The sequence below is a fragment of the Netta rufina genome (assembly GCF_964035555.1).
Source record: "Netta rufina genome assembly, chromosome: 13".
NCBI classification, from domain to species: Eukaryota; Metazoa; Chordata; class Aves; order Anseriformes; family Anatidae; genus Netta; species Netta rufina.
Genome location: NC_140136.1, coordinates 2,281,106 through 2,302,695, shown reverse-complemented (window position 1 = coordinate 2,302,695; position 21,590 = coordinate 2,281,106). Strand labels below are relative to the sequence as shown.

The window sequence follows — 21,590 nt, the reverse complement described above, 5'->3', positions numbered from 1 at the left end:
TTTTTCATGTTTTAACTTAAAGTATGAATTTTAAACGTGGAAGCTAAAACCATGCAGGAGAGGCTTGAGGCTTGCAGGTTTTTTAACCAGGTAATGCCAGGCCTTTGGGTTTTTCTAGAACCTGTGAGAGGTACATGAAGAAAACAAAGACCAGTCACAAAAGGATTTTTCCATCCCCAAGTGTTCGCTCTAAAAATAAAACGTTACCAGTGGTGGCAATTTCCAGTCACACGGCGCCTGATCTGCACCCGCTTTTTGTGCCTTTAAATGGCTTTCCTGCAGGAGCTGGCGTTTTCTGTGGATGCAATTATTTTCTCCACCTGAGGACGAGAAGCCCAATTAGCAGCTGCTCAGCCAGACCATTCCGCTCCTGCTCCCACTCTGTGGCCCCGCTGCCTCCGGCCAGTGCTGGGTTTTGCCGAATTGCACCAGCAATCTCACATCATGTGAGAGCTTAAACTTCGCCTCGCGGAGAGCCAGCGCCTCTGTGAAAAGCCTGTCAGGCAGCTTGGTCCGTCTGGGCTTTTTCCTGATGCAGACACGATGCTGGCACGAGGCTAAATGCTGTTTCGTGGGGGTGAACGCTGCAGACAGACGGATGGATGGACAGACGGATGTCCAACATGCATGCAGGACATGGTGAAACAGCCCCGTGGTGGCAATGCCCGGTGTGCCGGTGATTTGTGGTCCCTGCAGCATCCCGAGGCTTCTCCTTAGCCCACAGCCGAAATGCTCAGCTTGATTTTCACAAGACTCGGCGCAGAAAGGCTCCACGCGTGGTTGCTCTCGTTGCCTACACGCAATCGTCCTGCTGACTTTTGTTTAATGAAAGCCAAGGCCAGCAGCAAACCCCACTTCAAGCCCTTGCAGGCCCACGAGCTTTGCACGCCCTTGCTCACGTCGAGCTTTGCGTGGCTTCAGTCCCTCCTGGCCGAGCCGGAGCCTCGCCACCCTCCCTCCCCAGCCCCTCCGGACATCGCTGCTTTGTGTTTCAACCCATCCACTGCCTCTGCAGCACCACCGCCCCGCCAGGCAACGTGCACCAGCACCTCCCCGCACCTCCTTGCACCACAAATCCCCCCCCCTTCCAGATGTCTGAGATGCCCAGACGTGATTTCTGAGCTCTCCCAAGCCCAAGGGCAGGAGGGGCGAGCTCTCCGTGGCACGCAGCGGTTAGAGGAGGCGCGGGGAGCCCTCGGTTCCCCAGACAAGTCGGAGCAGAAATGACCTCCCTGAAACCCGGAGCCAGGCTGACCAAACCAGCCAGAAAACTGTCCGAAGGGGAGAGAATTCATCCGTATTCCCAGCACGTAGCTACACTACGAGGGTTTGCACAGGCACATTGCCACGGCCGTGCAGTGTGTTTATGGCACAGAGCACGCACGAGGCTCTGCGCATTTTATTTTTATTACTCATTTTCGTGATAATGCTGTTGACTGCTCTGGAGGCTACGAGATTCATAACTTGGGGCCGGTACAGACAATACCTCATTTTCAGCAGGCTGGAGAGGCGTTTGATGATGCCCTCCTCAAAGCTTGAGCTCTGCAAAGGGCCTGGCACGGTGCAGGGACAGAAAACGCGGTGGCAGAGGTGTGTAAGACCTTCTCCTCTTCCACGACCAGCCTGAAAAGTCAGAGGCATCTGCTCTTGCCAGAGCCTGACGTGAAGCCACTCGACAGCCTGTAGGCAGCCAGGACGAGCACATCGCAGCCAGCGGGGCAGCTCTGTGACCCGTGTGTGTCCCTGGCACCGCTGGCGAGCTGGCCTGGCCCTGCAGGACACGGTGGCAGGCGATGACAGCCCCGCAGAGCAGCCAGGAATGCAGCACAGGGCAGGCTGCGGGCCCTGGGGCTAAGCCGTTTGCACAGGGGCCCCAGAAGGGTGGCAGGACAAAGTCGTTGAATTAGGGGCGAGAGGCTCAGGCAAGAGGAATTGTCTTCTCTGACTTCTCTTGCCTCTAATTCTATGCGGGATTCAAGTCACGGGATGGCTGAATGCATATTTATCTTCCTCGTTGTGCAGCTTGGATGAAGCCCAGGGGAATTTCCAGTGCTTATTGCCCCACCGAGCGCAGACAGCACCTTTCTTCTGCTCCAGGCAGGCAGGGAGGATCATTTCAAGCTGGGGAAACCGAGGCATGGCTGGGCATGGCCAGAGGGCCCCAAAACCCCACTGCCATCTCCTGTGCCATCCCCTGGGGCTTGCGTGGGGCCAGCGGCTCGCAGGGCAGCAGCCAGGCAGCTCCTTGGGGATGGCAGAAGAGGATGGAGAGGAGAGGATGGGGCAGGTGCCCCAGTGAAATAAGCTGGGATACTCCTGCACAGCTTTTCTTCTTCTATTTGTATGAAGAGGTGTGTCTGGGCAGTCTATCCATCCCTTCTCATTCATTATTTTTCTCTATTTTTGAAAAAAAAAATTCTTATTATGAAAATTCTTACTATGAAAACTGTGAGACATGCAGAAAACTTGCACATTCCAGGAAATATGCAGGGGGAGGAAGCTTTATAGGTCTCTAAAAAAAATCCTCTGCTATATTTCAAGGTCTGGCGGTCATGGTTGGAGGAATATTTTTGTCTGAGATCTACAAAACCTGCTCTTCAGTAATCCGGCGTCGCTGATCTCTGACACCTCGACCAGGTCTCCAGCAAAATCCGGACAGACCGGCATGTGCTGTGCAGGCCCCCCCAGCTTGTTCCTTCCGAGGAGCCAGCTTTATTTCACGGCTCTTGTGCAACAGGTGAAATAGCAGCAGCTCCTCACAACTCCCTTTTAAAAAAGGGCTTCCAAGCAGAACTTCTGTTGCTTCAGTTTTAAGGGGCTGATTTTGTTGCCCAGTGTATTTTGCTGCAAAAATCCAACCTTGACTCTCCTTTGGTGAATTTTCCTCATACCTGTATCATATTTTTGCTGTATTAATCTGCCTCCGAGGATCCCTTTGGTAGCTCTCCCCACAGCTCCTTTCATTCCTTTATTTTGCGCCCTTGAAGCAGCTCCCAGCCCGTCACACCCCGCCCTTGAGGCAGCTTCATCCCAAAGCAAACAGATTTGCTGCCTTTCATCTTTCGCACCCCTCTTCAAATAAACAACCCTTTTATTGCTTTTTCTGGGCATGCCTCCCGTCTGCAGAGGCATTTCTACCTGCTGCTCCGAGGGCTCACGCTTCTTTGGTGGCAGACCCCCCAGCTTCTCTCCGGGCCACTCAAACACGCAGCTGATCCTGCTTTGGGGGAAAAAAAATGGAAAAAAAAAACGTCAGTCCCTCTCTTGCATGTCATTGCTTTCTCCCTCACATCACCAGCAGCAGGACAGAGGGAAGAGGACTGCGGGACTGGAGCTGGGGAGGTGCTGCTGGGCACCGCCTGGGCATCACGTTGGATCCACGCGGGGCTCCCCTGCAGCTCATCCTTCCTGGGCAAAGCCCAGCACGGGGCTTTCCCTGCTGCTGGAGGCAAACCAATGTCTGCCATCCATCCATCCACCCACCCACCCATCCATTCCCCAGGCACACGGAGCTGTCCCCAAAGGCACAGCACCACGGGAGGGGACACCTGGGGGGGAGCCAAGAGCCACCTCATGGCCAGAGGACCACATCCCCTGCAGCCACCAGCAGCCAGCTTTCAGGGGAAGCTCGTACAAAGCAGGAACTGATCCCATCCCCGGTTTGCCCTCCAGCCTTGGGAACGGGGAGATTTAGTGCTCCCCGAGGCACCGGCTGCACCGGGGCTGTTGCGCTTCCTAACAAACCCTTTTGTCTGAGCTCTTTTTGAACTCTCAGGCGCACATACTTCTGGTCTCGACAACATCCTGTGACACCGAGCGCATGATTAACGTTGCTGTGTGTGACAAAATGCTTTCTGCCTTTGTCTGGGGCCGTCTGCCCCAGCGCTCGCCCCGTGCTTGCGCAGCTGCCAGTCCTCGATCGCTGCCGTGGCCGTGCCAGCTCTGTGCTCGGGATGGGTGCTTGGATTCACCCTAGGATGTTCTTCTCTGTGTCTCTGCTCACTGTAGCCCCTATCACAGCTCCTTGCAACAAGCCCAGGCTATCCCTGGATCTTCCACCACGTGTCCAGGAGCGGCGTGCACCTGCCTGCTGGGGCCCTTTGCGGCTTTGAAGGTCTCCGAATCCCGGAGCCTTGCTCCAAAGCACGATGCATTATCTGGCAGCAGCTCCTTGGGCTCACTCCCTACGAAGAAAAGCTCCAGCACGGGAAGTTCTCCAAGCGAGCCTGTAGCAAGCGTGAATGCAAATAACTCATTTCATTTCTCTGCTACCGCCTTATCTGTCTGCAGCACGGCACCGGCCCCATTGCGGCTCTGGCAGGCTTCCTGTGGCCTTCGGAGCCCTCCTTGTTCTCATGCTGCTGGTGTCACTGGTGAATGCCACGTTTGACTTGTCTTATCGAGCTTTTACATTTAATTTACCGGAGTTTATTCTGTTTTCCTTCTTTGGCCACAGCCGTCAGTTTTTGAAGGATCTCTTTCAGATGGCGGTGGCGCGCTCTGTTCCGCTGTTTGGCCACGCTGGCTTTTAGAGAGGTTTTCCTTAGATTATTCCAATACCTCCACTAAGAGCTTTAATGCAGAACGTGCCCCTTGTTGCATACAATAGTTTGTGAAGGCGCTCCCGTTTCTGCACCTCTAACTTTCTCCTTTATTACCAATATGTATTTAAAGCCGAATGCTTCCGCACTTACTGGGCGGGGGCCACAGAGGCTGTTAGGTTTTGGCACGTAACACCACGCCTTCTCTCGCCAACTGTTGCTTTCTGAAGCAGCCACTATGTGCACTACCAAATCAGCAATCACCTTGCTTGTCAATTCTCTAATTGTTCTCAAAAAATTGGCTGAATGTAGCGCCCGAAATTCAGCATCAATGAGTGCAACATGGGCTGGCATCACCGAAGACTCCCCATGCTGCTGGGTTTTCCTGGCAGCCTTTCCAAGCTCCATTTTGGGCCCATTTTTTCCCGGTGGCATCTGCATGTGTGTCAGACGAATAGCGTCAGCACCACCTTCTCCTTCAGGAGGGAACTCTGAGCTCTTTCCTCTGTACCCGACCACCGCAAGCCTTCCCGCAGCCCTCCCACCTGCCCCCATCTGTGCCCGAGCCCCCCATCACCTCCCGTCACCCCAGCCCATGGAGCATCCCTGGCAAAAAAGGACATGGGGAAGAGGGAAGCACACCAGAGGATCGCTTTTCCCTTATGAAGCCTGAGATCCTCCTGCTGCTTGGCATTTCTTTTGGCTGCGAGCTTCCAGCAGCAGCCTGAGCAGCATCTCCCCCCTGCAGCCATAGCCCAGGAACTAGGGCATCGCCTTCTCCTCCTCCCACCTCTTGCACAAAGCTCACCCAGCTTCCCAGCCGCCTCCTTTGTGTTATGCAAAAGCAGAAAGGGGCAGCTTGGGCTTCAAACAGGAGGCTGGGGATTGGCAGAGGAAGGGATGCTGTGCTTGTAGAGGAACACTTGGGAACCCAGGGCTCAGGTGCATGCACGGAGAGTGGGTGGATGCGGGATGAACAAGGCAACCTCGTGCAAAATCAAAGGTTTGGAGGCAAAAACCAGCAACAAGAGAGTTGTAATTCAGCTTTCTTTGTTTTAAAAAAAAACAAACAAAAAATCCCAAAACATAAAACAACCCAAACATTTAACAGATTTGTTAACCACAGACATAAAAGAATCAAGAATACTAGAAAAAAAAATACATTGCAGGAGACATTTTGTTTTACAAGGCAATTTGATTTAAGTTACTACCGGCTGACCAGCACTCGGTCAGCTGTGGAATAGCTGTGTTAACAGGAACACAAACATTGTAAATAGCATTTACTGTAGAAGTATTAAGACTAAAAGATATTTACCCTTTAAAATAAATAGTGTCATCTACAGCAACATTTAAATTAGTAAAATATTTTTTTAAAGCAACCAAATACAACAAAATTGTAAATCAGATCTACATTTTCTTTCTGTAGGTTAAAATCCTTTTTTTTTCTTTTTTCTGTTAAAAAAAAAAAAATAGCACACAACAAAAATATGAACTTTAGAAGAAAGGTATCGCCGAAAAGTCGGATTACTCACTAGAAGTGAATTTCACCCTGGCTTTCATTCTGAGGGCTGGTGCAAGGTCCGGGTACCACCTAAAACTGGCCCTGTGCAGGGCTTTAGGTGGGACACGGAGCCTGCTGTGCCCTCTGAGCGAGCCAGGATTTTTCTGTGTGTGTGAAATTCGTCCCAGGCAGGAGACGTGGCTGGGTCACATCCGAGAGCTCGCCGAGCCCCTGCGCCGAGACGAATGTCACCCGACAGGAATCATTTTGGTGCAGATAGAAAGTCTCTTTTAGGCCACTTAAAAATTAATTCAGTGTTTAAAAAAATACTTTCTTTATTCTCATCAACACGTAACAGCTGGAGGAAGCAACACCCCTTCTCACGCAAGGAACGGGCAAAGAAAAAGCAAAGAAAACCCTCTGGACATCGGTTCCTTAGGGGTGACCTCACCTGAGCGACATTTCCTACCTGCACGGTGCTGGGAGCTCCTGGTTCTGCCCAGCCCCGCTCGCTCTCGTCCCCCCCAGCTCCACGCAGGGCCCTCAGCTCCCCCCCAGCTGCTGGTTCCAGTTTGGACCGTGTAAACCACAAAACTTGGTGAGTGTGGGCAAAACCAGCGCAGGGTGTGACTCCTCAGCTCGTGAAGCGAGCCCCTCGAGCATCTCTTGATGCTGGGGTCCCGTGGGATGCCCTGATGTGGGTAAGGGCACTGGAGGAGCTGCAGGAGCTGATTCCCATCGCCACTTCGTGCCCTGGTTGGCAGCCAAATGCCACCAGCTCCAGCCGTGCCGGCCTTCCCATGGCCAGAGATGCTCGTGGGGCTCCGTGGGCTGACACGAGGTTCCCATTTAGGGCTCTGCTGAGGTCGCCGCACCGCTGGCAAAACCCAGCATGAGCCCCAGAGGGAACTGGAGCATCACCCCTGGGCTGCCCTTTCTCAAGCCGCAGCACGAAGCGTGGCTTCAGCCGCTTCTAAATGCCAAACCCCGCCAGGGCCCGGCGGTTCTGCACCTTCCCTTTTGATGTCACTGGGAATGGAACAACAAAACCCACCGACGGAAAAGCTGGTGTCCCACAAGAACAGCCAGAGCGCTGTGTAAGGAGAGCTTTTGGCTGTTTTCATCTTAATTTTTATTAAAGCCCGAGAACGCTGTAGCCTCAGTGAAAGGCACAGGCACCACCGCAGACCGAGAGGAAAGCTGCAGACATCTCGTCCCGGCACCGCGTGGCGAGGAAGAGCCCTGCCCAAACACTGCTGTCCCTCCGGGCCCCGTGGCACAGCCCAGCACATGGCATGGACCCACAGAGGAGCCCCAATTTATTCCCCTGCCCGAGCCGCCCACAAGGAGAGCATGTGGAGAAGAACAAAGCGGCCTCGCAGGGGCTTCCATCCAGCTGAAGGGTCTTTAATGTTTGTTCAAGCGACAGAGTCCCTTTGAACTTCGCTGTCCACAGAGGGTGCTGTTAAAAACAATAGCGTGTTTACCAGAACACGGTGTCTGGGATGGCAAACGCCGCAAATACTGCCGGAAATTTAAAAAAACAACAACAAAAATAAGCTTCCCCGTTTTTGTCCGGGAGCGCTTTGCAGGGCTGGGCAGGGCAGGTCCCCTCGCAGCCTGGGGGAAGGTTTCACAGCTGGGTTGGGAAGAGGAACCCGCGCCAAGCCACCGGCTCCCACCCCGCTGTTACCAACCCCTGTGGGATGCTATTCCACAAATACCCCTAACAACGGACTCCCCGGGACTCTAAAATACTCAAAACCAAGCTGCATCGAAGAAGAGTGATAATGGAAAGGGGATTAGCACAACGACCAACTGCGGGCACAGCAATCACTGGCAGAAAAATGTAGCCACGGCCCCACGGCTCTGCTGCCACGAGGGCTACGGCGAGCTGGGGGCCGTGTTTGCAAGAACACTGTCACATGAAATACAGCCACGAGGTACCTCATTTAACTCTAGCTACTGTGGGGGAAGGCAAACGCACGGTCACGGTGGTTGTAGGTGTCCTCTGTGGGGAGGGCTCACCTCCCTTGGCGGGTTGTGCACAGCTTACGACAGGGTGACTGATCACAGGCTCAAGAGAGTACAAGCAAACAGTAAAAACACCAGAAAAAAAAATCCACATCCAGTTCTGGGAATGATGAGAAACTTTCCGTGAGAGGTCTCTACTGCTCCCCTCACCCCCAGCGAGGCATCCCAGGCCCATTTGGAGGAAAACGAGCAGCGAGGAGGTCTCCCATTGGGATGGATGCTCTGTTTCCACACCAAAGCCCACTGACCACGACCAGCAGACGCTCCCGTTCGCTGGCTCGAGTTAAAGCTTTTGCCCTGGACAGCAGATGGTAGCAGCAGTTCCACCCACTGGAGAAATTGCTCTAGTTGGGTTTGCTTTTTGAAATGAAATTCAGTTTTACCCCCTTATTCGTTATCTCCGTAATCTCTAGCATAAAGAACTATAAAGAACCCCCCTCTCTTACAGCCATGCCACCAGGCTCTAGTGGAGGGGAACTATTGGCCTCAAAAATCAGGACTAAAATAATTAGGCTTTGAAAGGTGAACTTTGTCCTGAACCAGGCTGAGATCTGAGCTGTGGCCAACCAAATTCAACATCTGCATGATTCTGTGCTGCTGCCTGGTTCAGATCCTCCCTATACATCTCTTGCCATGGACACGCTGGCGAGGTCACCACGAAACCTATGACATCGATGCCAGAGCCAGCAGGTTAGTAGTATGAAAGGAAGATCTTCAGCAGCAAGTGGAAAACAATCAAAGTTCTTTAAAAAGCAAGCAAGCCAGTTAAGGATTTAATTAAGATCAGTTAATAAAAAAATAAATCTCAGTGTGACATCTCCTCTTTAAAACCAGTGTGAAAGGGTCACCAAGAGGATGTTTTTTAATCATGGTCTTCATCACTGATGAAACTCATTAAGAGATATGCCCAAACCAAGCAATCCCCACATGTTTGGGAGACTTGGACCCATTTCTAAGCTCTCTGGGGATTGGACTTGACTGTTAATTTACGTTGGATTGAGGTGCATTTCCTTTGCATCACAAGTTAACTCTGCTGGTATATATCAGCACAGAGAGCCTCTAAATTCAATCCAGCCTCTGCAGGAAACCAGTCCTGAGACCATTACAGCCCAAAAAATGCAGGCTACGTGGAAGGTGAGAGACTGGTTCTTTAGCCATGAAACAGGTCCAGCATAAGGAGTGATTTCCAATCACTACCCTGCAAAAACATCTCAGCCTTCAGCTGGAAGAGGATTCCTTTTAAGGAGGGAAAATTGAGCTCAGGTTTTATGGTTCATGACCTTATTTATGCAAACGTCTCTCCACAGGCTCTGAGATGCTCCAATTCATTGCACGTAGGTCCCTGAACAGCCACGCACTGGCCATAACTTTGGGTAGTTCTGCACTGCAGACATACCCAAACCAGCTGCAGTTCTCCATAGCTTAACTCATCTCGAGCAGAGCTCTAAATTAATACATTTGTAGTGCAGTCCAGCTGGCTTGGGTATCTCTACACTGTAGTGCCATGGAATAAGCAAAGGTTTTCAGCATGATGATTGTCTCACCTATTCCTGCCTCGAAGCAAAGGTGTGTGCTTGGTGAAGCAATAGCGAAGAGCTGCACGTGGATAGTTGTTGGCATAACTGTGGTCATTGTCACACGCCCTGGAACAGAAGCTGCCACCTGCTAGAACATAAATGCTTTTTTTTTTTTTTTTTTTTTTTTTTTTTTTGCCAAAGAGCTTCTTAAAAGGACAAAGCATGAGCTAGTACCATTGGTGTCCTTAATGCCTCTTTTCCAAAATGACTCTATGCTAAGAGGAGAATCCAGTAGGAAGCGTTAGCTCTTGGAGGATCCCAGCTTCCAAACAGCTTAGTTTACAAAAATAATATATAGAAAAAAAAAAAAAAATTGACCACCTATTTTCTAAAGCACTAGCACAGAGAAGATTTGTAACAGAGACTAGTGCAGCTCACCTGTAGGGACAAGATGCACTGGATTTCCAATTGACTATCACCTCGACTGCAGAGGCATTACGAGCAAACTGTTCAGGAAGCCTCCGGTCCCTGCTTCTTAGAGCAAGCAACCTACAGCAGACCAAGATCAAAGACAGGCTCCAGCCTTTTGGGGATGTCTGCCCCTTTCTGCCCCCCCCAGAGCCGGTTGGTCCCATCTCCCCTGCAGGCACTGGTAACACGGCGTAACGGAGGGCACGGGGACAGGCAATGCAGGCAGTTCCCAGCAAACAAGCCAGGAGAATCCCACCAGAATTTTATCTTTGACATTGGTTTAGGGGCAAGCGTCGATCACGCTGAGGGCAACGAACAGGGCCACTTGCAGAGCAGAATGGTGCTCATCCCACGCTGGATGACAGCCTACCTACGGAAAACACGGAGTGAGCAAGCTGTCTTGACCTTCTGCTAACTCGTGCAATTCCCTGGGTTTACTGGGAAGAACTCCACCCTTGGGCCTGACCCAGTGCTAATCCACAGGGCCCCGGGGTTGTTCTGGTGGAGAGCATCCCAGAGAACTGGCTCAATAGCAGGGAGATAGCTTGGGTCTGAGAGTTAAAAGCCATGGCAAGGAACCCCAAGTGCTCGTTTCAGGAACACAAGGGAAGTCAGGCAAGGCCTCCTCACACCATTTCTCTGACACTAATTCTGCTCTGCCTTGTCTCGCCTAAATCACTGCCAGTGGCACAACCTGGGCAGAGCCCAGAGCATCCAGCAGCAGGCATTTAGGGGTGTGTGTGTGTGTGTGTGAGTGAGCACCAACATCAGACAAAGTCCTTAAAACAACCTTAGCTTCTCAACCACCCCCCCATGACCAGGTAAGGCAGGTGACTCGGGCTCAGGCCCACCCTGCAGCTGTGTTTCAGCACACAGCCCCTGCCCTGACACAGGCACCTTTGCACAGCTGGTGATGCTCAAACTGGGCTCGAGAGCAGATCCGCCACAGCCTGGGGGATGCACAGCTCGCTGCTAACTTTAGGTTTAAAAACCCTAACGAGTTACCCTACACAGAACTGAAGTACAGTCCTCAATATCACACACACACACGCACACAGAGGCCGACGGGACTCGCTGCTGCCGGACACGCAGGACCCCTTGGAAGCCACCGGCAGGAATTCCTCTTCCTGGTCCACGTTCGTACCAAGAACTTCTCGGGGCTGCTCATTTGCTGGGCTAAAAGGTGGCAACAGGAAGGCTGGAGGAGGCAAGGCAGGGCAGGTGGCATGGTGTCAGACATGAAGCAGCTCTGCCGGGGTGCTCCAATGCCTGGGTTTTCTTTATGAGGGATCAGAAGTGTTTTCTCCTTGTGTCGTCTTAAAATAATATTGTGCGTTTCCTGGAGCTGAATGTCTCTGCTTTTCCTGCTTATGATTCTTGAGGAACCACTTCCATCAGTTTCTGGCACACGGCAGTTGCGTGGACTGCAGGGGAGAAAGCAAAGTATGGGTCAAAGAGATTGCACACAGAGGGCCCGACATACATCTTGACTCAGTTCTTTATACTTTGCCTCAAAGGGGCAGAGCACACACTCTGGTTCTGAGCAGGATGAGTCCAAATACAGTTTAAGAAGTGAAAGCAAATGACCCACAGGCTGCTCTCTACTCATGCCTAGAATTTGAGCATGTAACACTGGGAGCTTTGCGCCTGCAGCAAGGATGCTGCACTGCCCTGAGAGGCTCCTGTACGTCTTGACACCGGTTTCAACTTGCACGGTGATATGGTAACTGCATTTGGATGCCAGAACTGCAAACAGTCCGAACTGAGTCAGGCACAATAGCAGGAACGGGCATAGAAAACATGAGCTGACAGTTCTCCTTCCAGTTTTGAAAACCTTGGCTGTATGTGCACAGCTTCTTTAGACTCAAGAACCTGGGATATGACCAGCCCAGCGTGCTGAGCACAAGGCAGAGCCCCCTGCCTCACACTGCCACGCAGGATACCATGGGCAGAGAGATGGGAAGGGAAGCATTTCACTTCTAAGTGCATACAGGAGAGGTGCTCAACTGGAGTAACTTTATTTTTCCACCCATTAGTTACGGAGGTTGGCATCCAACCACACCTGTGCTTTCTGCTGCTTCATTGTGCATTTGGACACCCCTAAACAGACCTGCCAGGTAAAACTAACACAATTCTAGATACACGCAAGCAAAAATAAGCTCAGATTAGTCAGAGGTGATCAAATCATCTACAACTTATGTATATACACGTGTTTAAAGTTGACGTGTTCCTAATGGGGCATTTGCAGGATTATCATTCTGTGTCCCCAGAATATTTTCTCGTCAAAAGCTCTTGGTGGTAAAAAATAATTAGCATGGTAATTTGTCAACCAGACACTGCAAAAAATGGCTTTTCCAGGAACCGAGCCTAATACTCAGAATAAAAAAAAGAGTGAGGGGTTAAAAAAAAAAAAAAAGGATAAGGACTGCTGAGCTTTGTTTAATGCCTTTTTCTTCTACATAAAAAGCACCCAGCTGAGGCTGGACATTTCTGCTAGTCTGCTTTTCTAGGTCAGCCTGCTGTTTGAGAGCTGGGAGACAGATGGTAGAGTTTAGTTACTTAGACAACATGGATTGACTTTCTTGATTCAGGTGTTCAGACAGAGGTTACGTGTCCAAGCACAATCTTTCCATCCCTTCAAAACACACCACAGTGCAGTACCAGCTGTTGGAAAACCTTACACAAAGATAACCTAGAAATCAGCTTCAGAAGAGAACACATCCAAGAGACATGGGATTTTCTCTTCCTTCTACTCTGCTGTCACGTTTTGATGCCTAGGAGAGCTTTGCCTCTATCAGAAATATTAGCACTGGCTAAGTGATGAATTGGGACCAATTCCCAACTTAACAGCACTCAAATTTTTGGCTAACTGTGCTCAAACTGTTACGCTGTTATTTCTTTTCCCTCCCAGTGCCACTAGAAAGCTATTCTCTGCTGATAAAGGCCTGACTCTGTGCTTTTACGGGAGGCAGAAGGTAACAATGGGTTCACCGAGTTATGCTCCACTACAAAACAACACCCAGTTCGCCAGGAGAAGAAAAAGAAAAAAGGCATTTGGCCCAAACTTTGCAACTATCACAAGTCAAGGTGCATTTTGGGTGCTTGGTAGATAAGGTAATCATCAGGTTAAAACTTGTTAGCATTAAAAAGACATTGATCAGAGCCAAGACACTGAAGCCTCCACTACACAGACGGAAGCCAGTGCTACGAGCTGCAGCACGCTCACCAGGAAGCACTGCTGTTCTTGGAGCAAACGCCAAAGGCTGCACCCTCACCCTTCCTCAAGTAATACTTACAGATGCCTTGGAGAACCCACTTGGGCTTGTTTTGCCACCAGACCCCGAAGAAGTAAACAGGAATCCCGCTTAAGATGATTGCAAAGCCAATGGCACATTCTACTGGTGTCATCCAGAAGGAAACAGCGATGAGAAACAAGCAGGCCAGGATGAAGAAAATGGGCAGGCAGACGTTCACCTAAAAAAGAACCCAAAGAACAGGTAAGAACTTGTATCAGGGGAACAGGGAAAACTTTCCAGTGAAGTTTTTCCATCCTGGGGAGGGAAGGATTTCATGTCCCACTAATGGACTCTCTGTGGACAGGGCTCCTGTCTGTCCCAGTGCTCTGAACTGGGCGACTGGGACCTTGAACTGCCACAGGGTACCAAGTCAGCTAGCACTCCTCAGCAGTCCTGGAGAAGACTAAAGTAGGCTAACACCTAACGTGGGCACTCAGAGTGAACCAAAACATGGAGGCGTAGTTTGCTAAGATAGCATGAGCCTTTCTCAGCACAGTTTTTGACATTCAATTCCATACTTGAATGATTTCTTATAAAAAGCACCTGAACCAACAGCATCAAATTCAGCACCAACCACAGCACAAGCCTTTGCATCTTGTTTCCCAGGGGACTCAGCTACACTGCTCTGAGCAGGGCATCTGTTGAGACCAGCCTCGGTTTTGTTGTTGTTGTAGTTTTTATAAAAAGGAAAAAACAAAACAACAACAGGAAAAACAAAGGAAACGCAAAGAGTTACTTTGGGAAGGCACTGATACAGGTCTTGAGTTTGTTTCTCTCTGGCTCCCTGTTGCCTGGCAGAGACCTGAGTGTGCTCGGGGGCGGCAGGGTGAGTGAGAAACATGCCTTTAAGGAAGGCAGACATGCTTGTGGCTGACATGATCTTGGCCTCCTACCAGACGGGATGCAGTACTGCCAAGCTGGCCAAGGACAAATAGAACAAAGCTCTCATCTCTTCAGGCGTGGGTTTGTCTGCTTTATTAAACTATTCTAAGTGAATTCCACGATGGTACAGAGCGTTTCACTGAGAGCCACAGCCCAAAGCTTGTCCTGGGGAATATGTTAGTCACTGAGAGCTTCCCACTGGGCTGCCCCACCAGAACACCCACAGCTCTGCCACCCACAGCATCCTTCGCTCAGATGTTCCCATGGCCACAGCATCTTCATCCCCTGGGCACTGAGTGCCCAGATTTGCTTTTGGCAGATTTTGATGCAGCTGGGACACCTGCGTTAGCTTGCACAACTCTTCCCCTGATGGCGACATCCTTGCAATCCCAGTCCCTTTTCCAAACAGGAAAAGCAGCAGTTCTTGCTGCACCTCCCCTGCAGCGGAGAAGGGACTTCCCCAGAGCTCGGGGACTTCCCCCAGTGAAGCCTCTGAGCACTCAAACATCTTGAACCAGCCGTTTCCAAGCTGTCAGGGCCTTCCCTCTGAGCACAAATTAGAAGACCCAATACTGGGAGGACCTGATGGGCAATTCCTGCACTGCTCTCACCTTGATGGGCCTTTCCAGCTCTGGCTTCTTGTAACGCAGCCACATCATGCCAATGATGGCCAGAGCCACACACAGCCAGTTGAAGAAGCTGAAGAAGTTGATGACTGAGAAGATGTCATTGGAGAAGGCATAGAGCAGGGTCATGATGCACTGCATCCAGAAAAATAAAAGCCATTAGCAAAGGGAAAAGTAGGGAAACCACATATATTACAGCACTAAACGTGGGAATTTTACAAGAGCTATCTGCCACGAAAAGAAGCAGGTTGATTTTTTATTTTTTTTAGATTAAAAACTTATTTTATGCTATTTTGGTGCTTGGAATGATTTCAAAACAGAAGTGGAATATAAAGATATGATGGGAAGGAAAATCAGAAATGGCTGTGTTTGGCATCCCTCTCGGAATACTCTGATGGGATCATTCCCCCAGTGCTTTTCTCAATACCAGGTTGATGCTTATCATCACAGAGCCGGGTGCTTACCGTAAAGACGAGGGATGGCACGGGCGTGAGAAGCCGAGGGTGAATCATAGACAGGATGGAAGGCAAGTGTCCTTCTCGGGATCCAACGAAGAACAGCCTGAGGTGAGGGAGACAGAGCAGTTATCACCACTGCAACCTTTAGCCCCGGGCTGGGGTTTGTCTCCTACACAAAACAAGCAGGGACAGCTCGAGATCAGCCTAGACAGTGCTGAGGCAGCAAGATTGAAATGCCCAAACTCCAGGTTTTCCACCTTAGTGGTGCACTGCATGATGCCAACTGTGCCTTCTTTTGGTAGTCACTGGTTCAAGAGTGGGGCCCTCCAGGGTCAGCCCCCAGTGTTCTGCACGTATGCACACTGGAAAATATCTGTCTTAAAAAGAAGTCTGGAGATGGGCAAGGAACGCAAGAAATCATACGTTTATATCCTCCTTTCCAGAGCGAACAATTACGTGACTTTCCTAAGATAACCCAGGAGATGCATGTCAGACCTGGAACGTCCTCAGCCCTTGTCCTGCCCCATCCTTTCTCCTCATTCTGGAGAAATTCTCAGTCCTGAAGTTTCGTAAGTTTCTGGTTTTCATTAAAATCATTTTTTTTCCTGAGGTTCAAGCCTGTGTTTGTTTATGTTCTAATAACTTCAACAGGACTTTGCCCAGAGGACAGAAAACTAAGACCACTGCAAGGCTTTCTTTTAAACTGGATATGATTTTAAAGCCTTTTTTTTTTCTTTTTTCCCCATCATTTCCCACATGGCTGCCAGACCCTTTAGACTTTGTGTCTACCCACAGCCACTCTTCAGAGGACACTTATTCCAAACCAAGAGGCATTAACCACTGCTTGTAAACAAATGCCACAAAACTGAGCAAAAGTAGTACCGGGAAGAAGTGAAGAGAGATCCATTAACGGATCCAAAGCACGATAAGCCAACAAAGACGGGTATGATCCAGGACATGACGCCAAGGTGGTAATTCCCGAAGTCCTAAACAGGAGGGGCAACAAGACAGTCCCGTCACACCCGAACGCCCAAGAGAACTCACAGCTGCCTACAAAGCTTTAACATTTACAGAAATCTGAACAATTAACATGCTTTCATGGCTCAAACTATTAAGGCTTTTTCTACTTCGCCATTTGCTGCTCCTCCTTCCTCAAAAAGCATTTTACAGAATTGCAAAAAACCAGCAGAAAGCCTTTCTCTCAGGGTCAGGAGACAAGATTTATTGGAACAGTTGTCCAAAAGCTCAAGACCAAATGAAAACTGCGAGCAGATTCAGCCATTCGGATATTGCCAACTGCACGTGTGGAGCTGAGTAAGGACACTAGGACACAGCTCCTTATAAATGCAGTGACCCAGTCATAGTTTCGTGTTACAGACTGACCCCACATTGCTTCACTGCAGTTTCAGGCCATCACAATCATCCTGATTTCAACAGATGTGCGAAGGAACACAACCAGAGTACCACAACGCAGGCTGGTATCTCCAGTAACTCCCCACAGGGTACTTGCAGGCTGGAGCTGGGGCTCTGCCCCAGTCTGAAGGGTGTCATGCTGTCACCTGATGGCCCAGGCTAACTTACCCTGGACCAGGAGATTCCCCCTGAAGCACTGAACAATCCTGGTCACACTCTTTGCAAGGTCATACCATGCTGCTCACTTCTGAAGCAATCAGGATTTCTGACCGAAATGCCATTTTAATTAATAGAAGTACTGTCTTCCTCTCTTAATTAAAACAAGGAAGATACAGAGAGAGAACAGTCTAATTCAGTATTGACTGAGTGACCTTTTCCCATAAGCATCATGCTCTGATAACTGATGGTAAGTCATGCAGCCAGCAGCAACCTTGTGTATTTACAAATGAAGAGCAGTGCTAACTGACCATCCACCCTCACTATTGTGTGAGATTAATCCCACTTGGTAGCATGCTGTTCTTCCCTGCTCCCGTCACAGTTGGTCTTTATCTCCTGTCATTTATTTTTTATTTTTTATAATCAGCCATGAGCAGCGTGGAACAACCTAGGAGACGTATGCAGAGATTGCAAGTCTGATTTGAGCAGCCCTGAAAAACAGATGAGTCATATCAGCAATGCACCTATCTTACCACGGCCACGGCTTCGGACGCCAGCATCTGGTCCGTCGACAGGGTTGTGAAGTAAGCCAAGTTTGTCAGCACATAAACCAAAGTGACTACAGGTAGTGAGATGATGATAGCCAGAGGCAGGTTTCTAGAAAGAAAATATAAATTGTAATGGAGCTCTGCAGTTCGGGGGAGAGCCACTGATGCCAGGGAATGCTAAGGGCTCGTGCTGCAGCCCTTCTGCATTCACTTAAAGTTGGCATAAGCCATGCTGTTCCCCTTTGGCTCTTCAGCTTACACAGTTTCTAACCACACTCTGCTCCTCCAGGAGAGGAGAAAATGCCCACACAGTGATAGCCTGGAGGCTGACAGATGTAGAGTGAAGGATTATGGCAGAAGGGACTTTTTACATGGAGAGACTCTGGGTGTCTGGGCAAGCAGCAATCCAAGACCACTGCAAAGGCAATCAATTAAAACTAAAACCCCATGTCTCTTCCCAGCTAGCAGCATTAGTACATACATTCTTCTGGACAAGAGAGAAGCGTTTGTGCTGGTGGCTTTCTTGTGGGAGATGGAAAGATCAGGGACTGAGTGGGCAGTTTTTAGGCCCTAAGCTCCGTGCAGCTGCCTGCTGCAAGTGAGTTCAAAGCAAGTGGGTTCAAACACAAGCTGAGCGCATCTGTAAAGATGAGGCTGTGTTGGTACAAGTTTGCCTTTCTCAATGGCATAACCTCATTTGTGAGCAGAAACTGAAAAAGGAAAGCCTACTCGATTCTACATACAATTGGTCCAGTGGAGTTCAAAAACGCCACTGGAGGTGAAAGTCAAATACCATGACTGCATTCAGAAGACAAGAAAATAATTGCAAACTGCAAAAACTTTTTTTTATAAAAATGTTTGTCAAGGAAAGAACATGTGAAATCTTAGACTTCCCAGTAAGCACTAATCACTGCCAGGGTCAGCCAGAAATGGGCTCTTGCACAACAGATCCCAAAGCCCATGCTGACAGAAGGATTGCAACTTCCCTACAAGCAAAAGCTATTTTTCACTCTGGTGAGGCACATCCTCATCTCATCAGGTCCCCTTGCAAAGCTCTGGAAGGCAGAAACAGTGCAGAAGGTGGCCTAATGCTTGACAGAAAAGGAAGAGCACATGACAAATACATGTACGTACAAACACTGCTGGGGGAGTTTACACAAGATAGTAATAAAGCCGTAAGTGCCTCTTCCTCGCCTGTAATTCAGAGAGGTGCCATGCTAAGGAAACAGGGCTTTACAACAACAGAGATAACATCAGCAGTACAGGAAAGCTGTGTAAGCAGCAGCCCTTCTCATACCGAGATTATTATTCCCCTTCCCCTAATCCAGGGAAGAACAATGCTATTAGCCTATCTAATTTTCCACTTCCCTAGAAAGAGATCTTGGCTTCTGGGCTGATTAGCAATTTGTTACATGCACAAGACAGCCACAATGAAAGGCCTTCCCAAGAAAAACAAGGTTTCCTCCCATAGAAATCATCGCAAGACCCACACCTACCTGTAGGGATTTATCATCTCTTCTGTAACAAAATTCAAGTAATTCCTGTAATTGAAAAAGAACAGTGATAAAGTCTGGTTAGTCCATGAGTAAAGGAAACCCTTCATCTTAAATGTCTGCAAGGGAATTTTAGGTGGGGTAGAGAGACCAAACCTTGCTGAAAGACTTAGAATGGGTGATGCCTAGTTCAAGATCTACAGCACAAAACCTGCAAAAGCACACAGCCTGGACAGTGCTGGTGGATCTAGCACACCATGCTGCCGGCTTCCTTGCAAGAGGAGAGGTGGCTGCAGGCTAAAAGCTGGGCCCACGAGTGACAGAGTCACCCTCCAGGCAATGGGGATGGCTGCAAGTAGCCTGCAGATGAAGCAGGCTCCTTGAGCTTGGAAGTGTTCAAAGGGGCTGAAAACAAAGTTCAGTTGAGTGCTGTCAGAGATGGACACAGCAGTCTCTGCTTTGCAGTACCCAAATCTGTTGGTATGCAGCAAATCCCTCCTCTACAAGATAAAACCACCCTCCTGCTTTTTTTCTTAATATCACCCAGGAGATAAACCGAGCAACCCATAATCTACTGCCTCTTTTAAATCCCACCATCACTGCCACTTCTTTGTGCTTCTCTAACTTGGCTGGAAACTGCTTGTGGAGAATGACTTTTTAAATTACTGGGCAAACCCAGGGCAGCTAGCTGCCTCTGCTCTGCTAACAAGAGATGGAAGGTCCTGGATCACACTCTTTGTGTAAACACAAGCTAGGGACAAAAGGAAGGACCTACAGCATTTAGGTCTACACTAAAATTAGTGTAGCACACTAGCATTTAGGTTTATACACTTAAAAAAAAAAAAAAAAGGAAGAAGACTGCATCTTACCACCCTCCATAGGCAAAAAGACCACTGTACAAAGCTAACACGATGTTCCCCACGCCCACTTTCGTGCCTTTAAAGGAGTGCTCGGGAGTCAGGCTTGTCACATCACCTGCAGAGAAGAAAAACAAGAAAGGACCACTGTTAGACACTTGGTTACCCTGCTGATGCATTTTGGGTTGTGTCGAGGAGCACCTGCACTCATTTATATTGTGCTGATTCCTCCAGTTTTACAGTGATTAATTCAGCCGGTGTAATGCACCAAATAATCAGGCCCAAATGCACCATCTCGAGCAGCCAGCCGTTAACAAGTACTCAAACTTTCTCACACGGCACCGTGCTATCACCAAGGTAATCTCCCAGATAGCTCCCTGCAAAGAAAAACACATTCTGGGGACCTTCCGGCTGGAAGATGCTACGCAAACAGATATTGTCGCATTGTCTTCTCAACTGAAAGCTGCTTTCGTTCGATAAAAACCCAGGATTTCCTCCAGCCACCTGATAAAGCAGAGGGTTACGGCAGTCCCTTTGATTGTGGGAAGTCAGATTTTTCAGAGCTCGAATATCTGAAGTTCGCTTCTTTAGGGCTCGAGTATCAAAAGTTCCTGTTATGGATCAGCTTTTGAAATAAAAAGCCATAAATAGAGGTCCCAATTGTACATTTGGTAAGAAGTCTCCCAGAGCAGCCAAAGGTTTATTTATTTTGCTTTAAAATGCCCTGCGGGTGTTTTGTTCCCTGCCTTTTGATGTGGAGCCTCCGTGCGCGCCTGGCTTGGCGAAGTCACCCTCCCTTCCGCGGGGGCAGCGCTCGCTCCCTCGGTGAGGAAGGAAGGGGAGCGAGGCAGGGTTTGGTACCACACGTCTGCACCCAGGGAGCCCTCTCGCAGCCCTTGTGATTCCTCTTAGGGCAGGGATCTTTACTAATCACCCAAGCAACTGCATCACATGGCAGTCAGCAGCGTCTGGAGCTTAACCCTTCATCTCTTAGCGCACGGTACCCCGCACTCTCCTCTGGGGAAAGAAAAGGGTTATTAAAAATATAAGGCATTTTTTCCTCAAATGGCACGTTCTTTTCATGTCACACTGGGAAGTTTCACCCCTCTATGCTGCCAAGAGCTGTTTGCAGATGCTGGGTAACATAATATGGATGCTCAGACCTTTTACCACGTGGCATTATGCTCCTAGCAGGGGGAAAGGGCTGCAACACTGCCGGAGCATCCTTCCATCCGTGGGGCTTTGCAAGGCGCTGCTCCAGATCTGTGCATGGCAGAACTGCATCTCGTCTTTCACCCTCTCTCCCTGTCCCTCAGGCTCTGTTCCCCATCCTTTCCATCGCTCCTCTTCACCTCGTTTCTTCCTCCTGCTCAGTCCTAACCAGGGCTCTGAATTCTCCTTCCCCCATCCACAGTTGGTAGCAATAGTATGAAAATAGCAGATACAAAACCAGGGCAGAGGAAAATACAGAAACTGAGATAAAACACTGATGTGACTCGTCTAAAATCAGCCAAGAAACTGATAGAGGCTACAAAGCAGGGCCCAGCTGCCAGAGCTTGAATGAAATGAGGTACTGAAACAGGAGAGCTGGGTGGAAACACAAAGAGACTGATGCAATGCTGCAAGTTTGACCTTAATTCCTGGCTTACAGGTTCAGACATATAATCTTAATTTAGCATTAATGCCCTGGCCTGGCTCTGAACAACAATGCTGAGCCGGAGGTGGGTGTGCATGGTATCACTTTCTGCTTGATCCCTCAGCCTCAGCTTCCCTTAGTTTATTTTCTGCACCTCCTGA

General features: G+C 49.5%; 1 protein-coding gene across 1 annotated transcript in view; it reads right to left on the bottom strand.

The window, feature by feature from the left end:
* Positions 1–11,417: 11,417 nt before the first annotated feature.
* SLC7A5 (solute carrier family 7 member 5) overlaps positions 11,418–21,590 on the bottom strand; it is a gene marked incomplete at its 5' end in the record, with an annotated part of 33,943 nt that continues 23,770 nt past the window's right edge. Inside the window, 8 exons of the mRNA XM_084294661.1 lie at positions 11,418–11,488; positions 13,361–13,538; positions 14,854–15,003; positions 15,333–15,429; positions 16,209–16,312; positions 17,429–17,552; positions 18,940–18,984; positions 19,806–19,911. Coding sequence (XP_084150787.1) covers positions 11,433–11,488; positions 13,361–13,538; positions 14,854–15,003; positions 15,333–15,429; positions 16,209–16,312; positions 17,429–17,552; positions 18,940–18,984; positions 19,806–19,911 — 860 coding nt within the window. The 3' untranslated portion in view covers positions 11,418–11,432. The remainder of the gene's footprint in view (positions 11,489–13,360; positions 13,539–14,853; positions 15,004–15,332; positions 15,430–16,208; positions 16,313–17,428; positions 17,553–18,939; positions 18,985–19,805; positions 19,912–21,590) is intronic.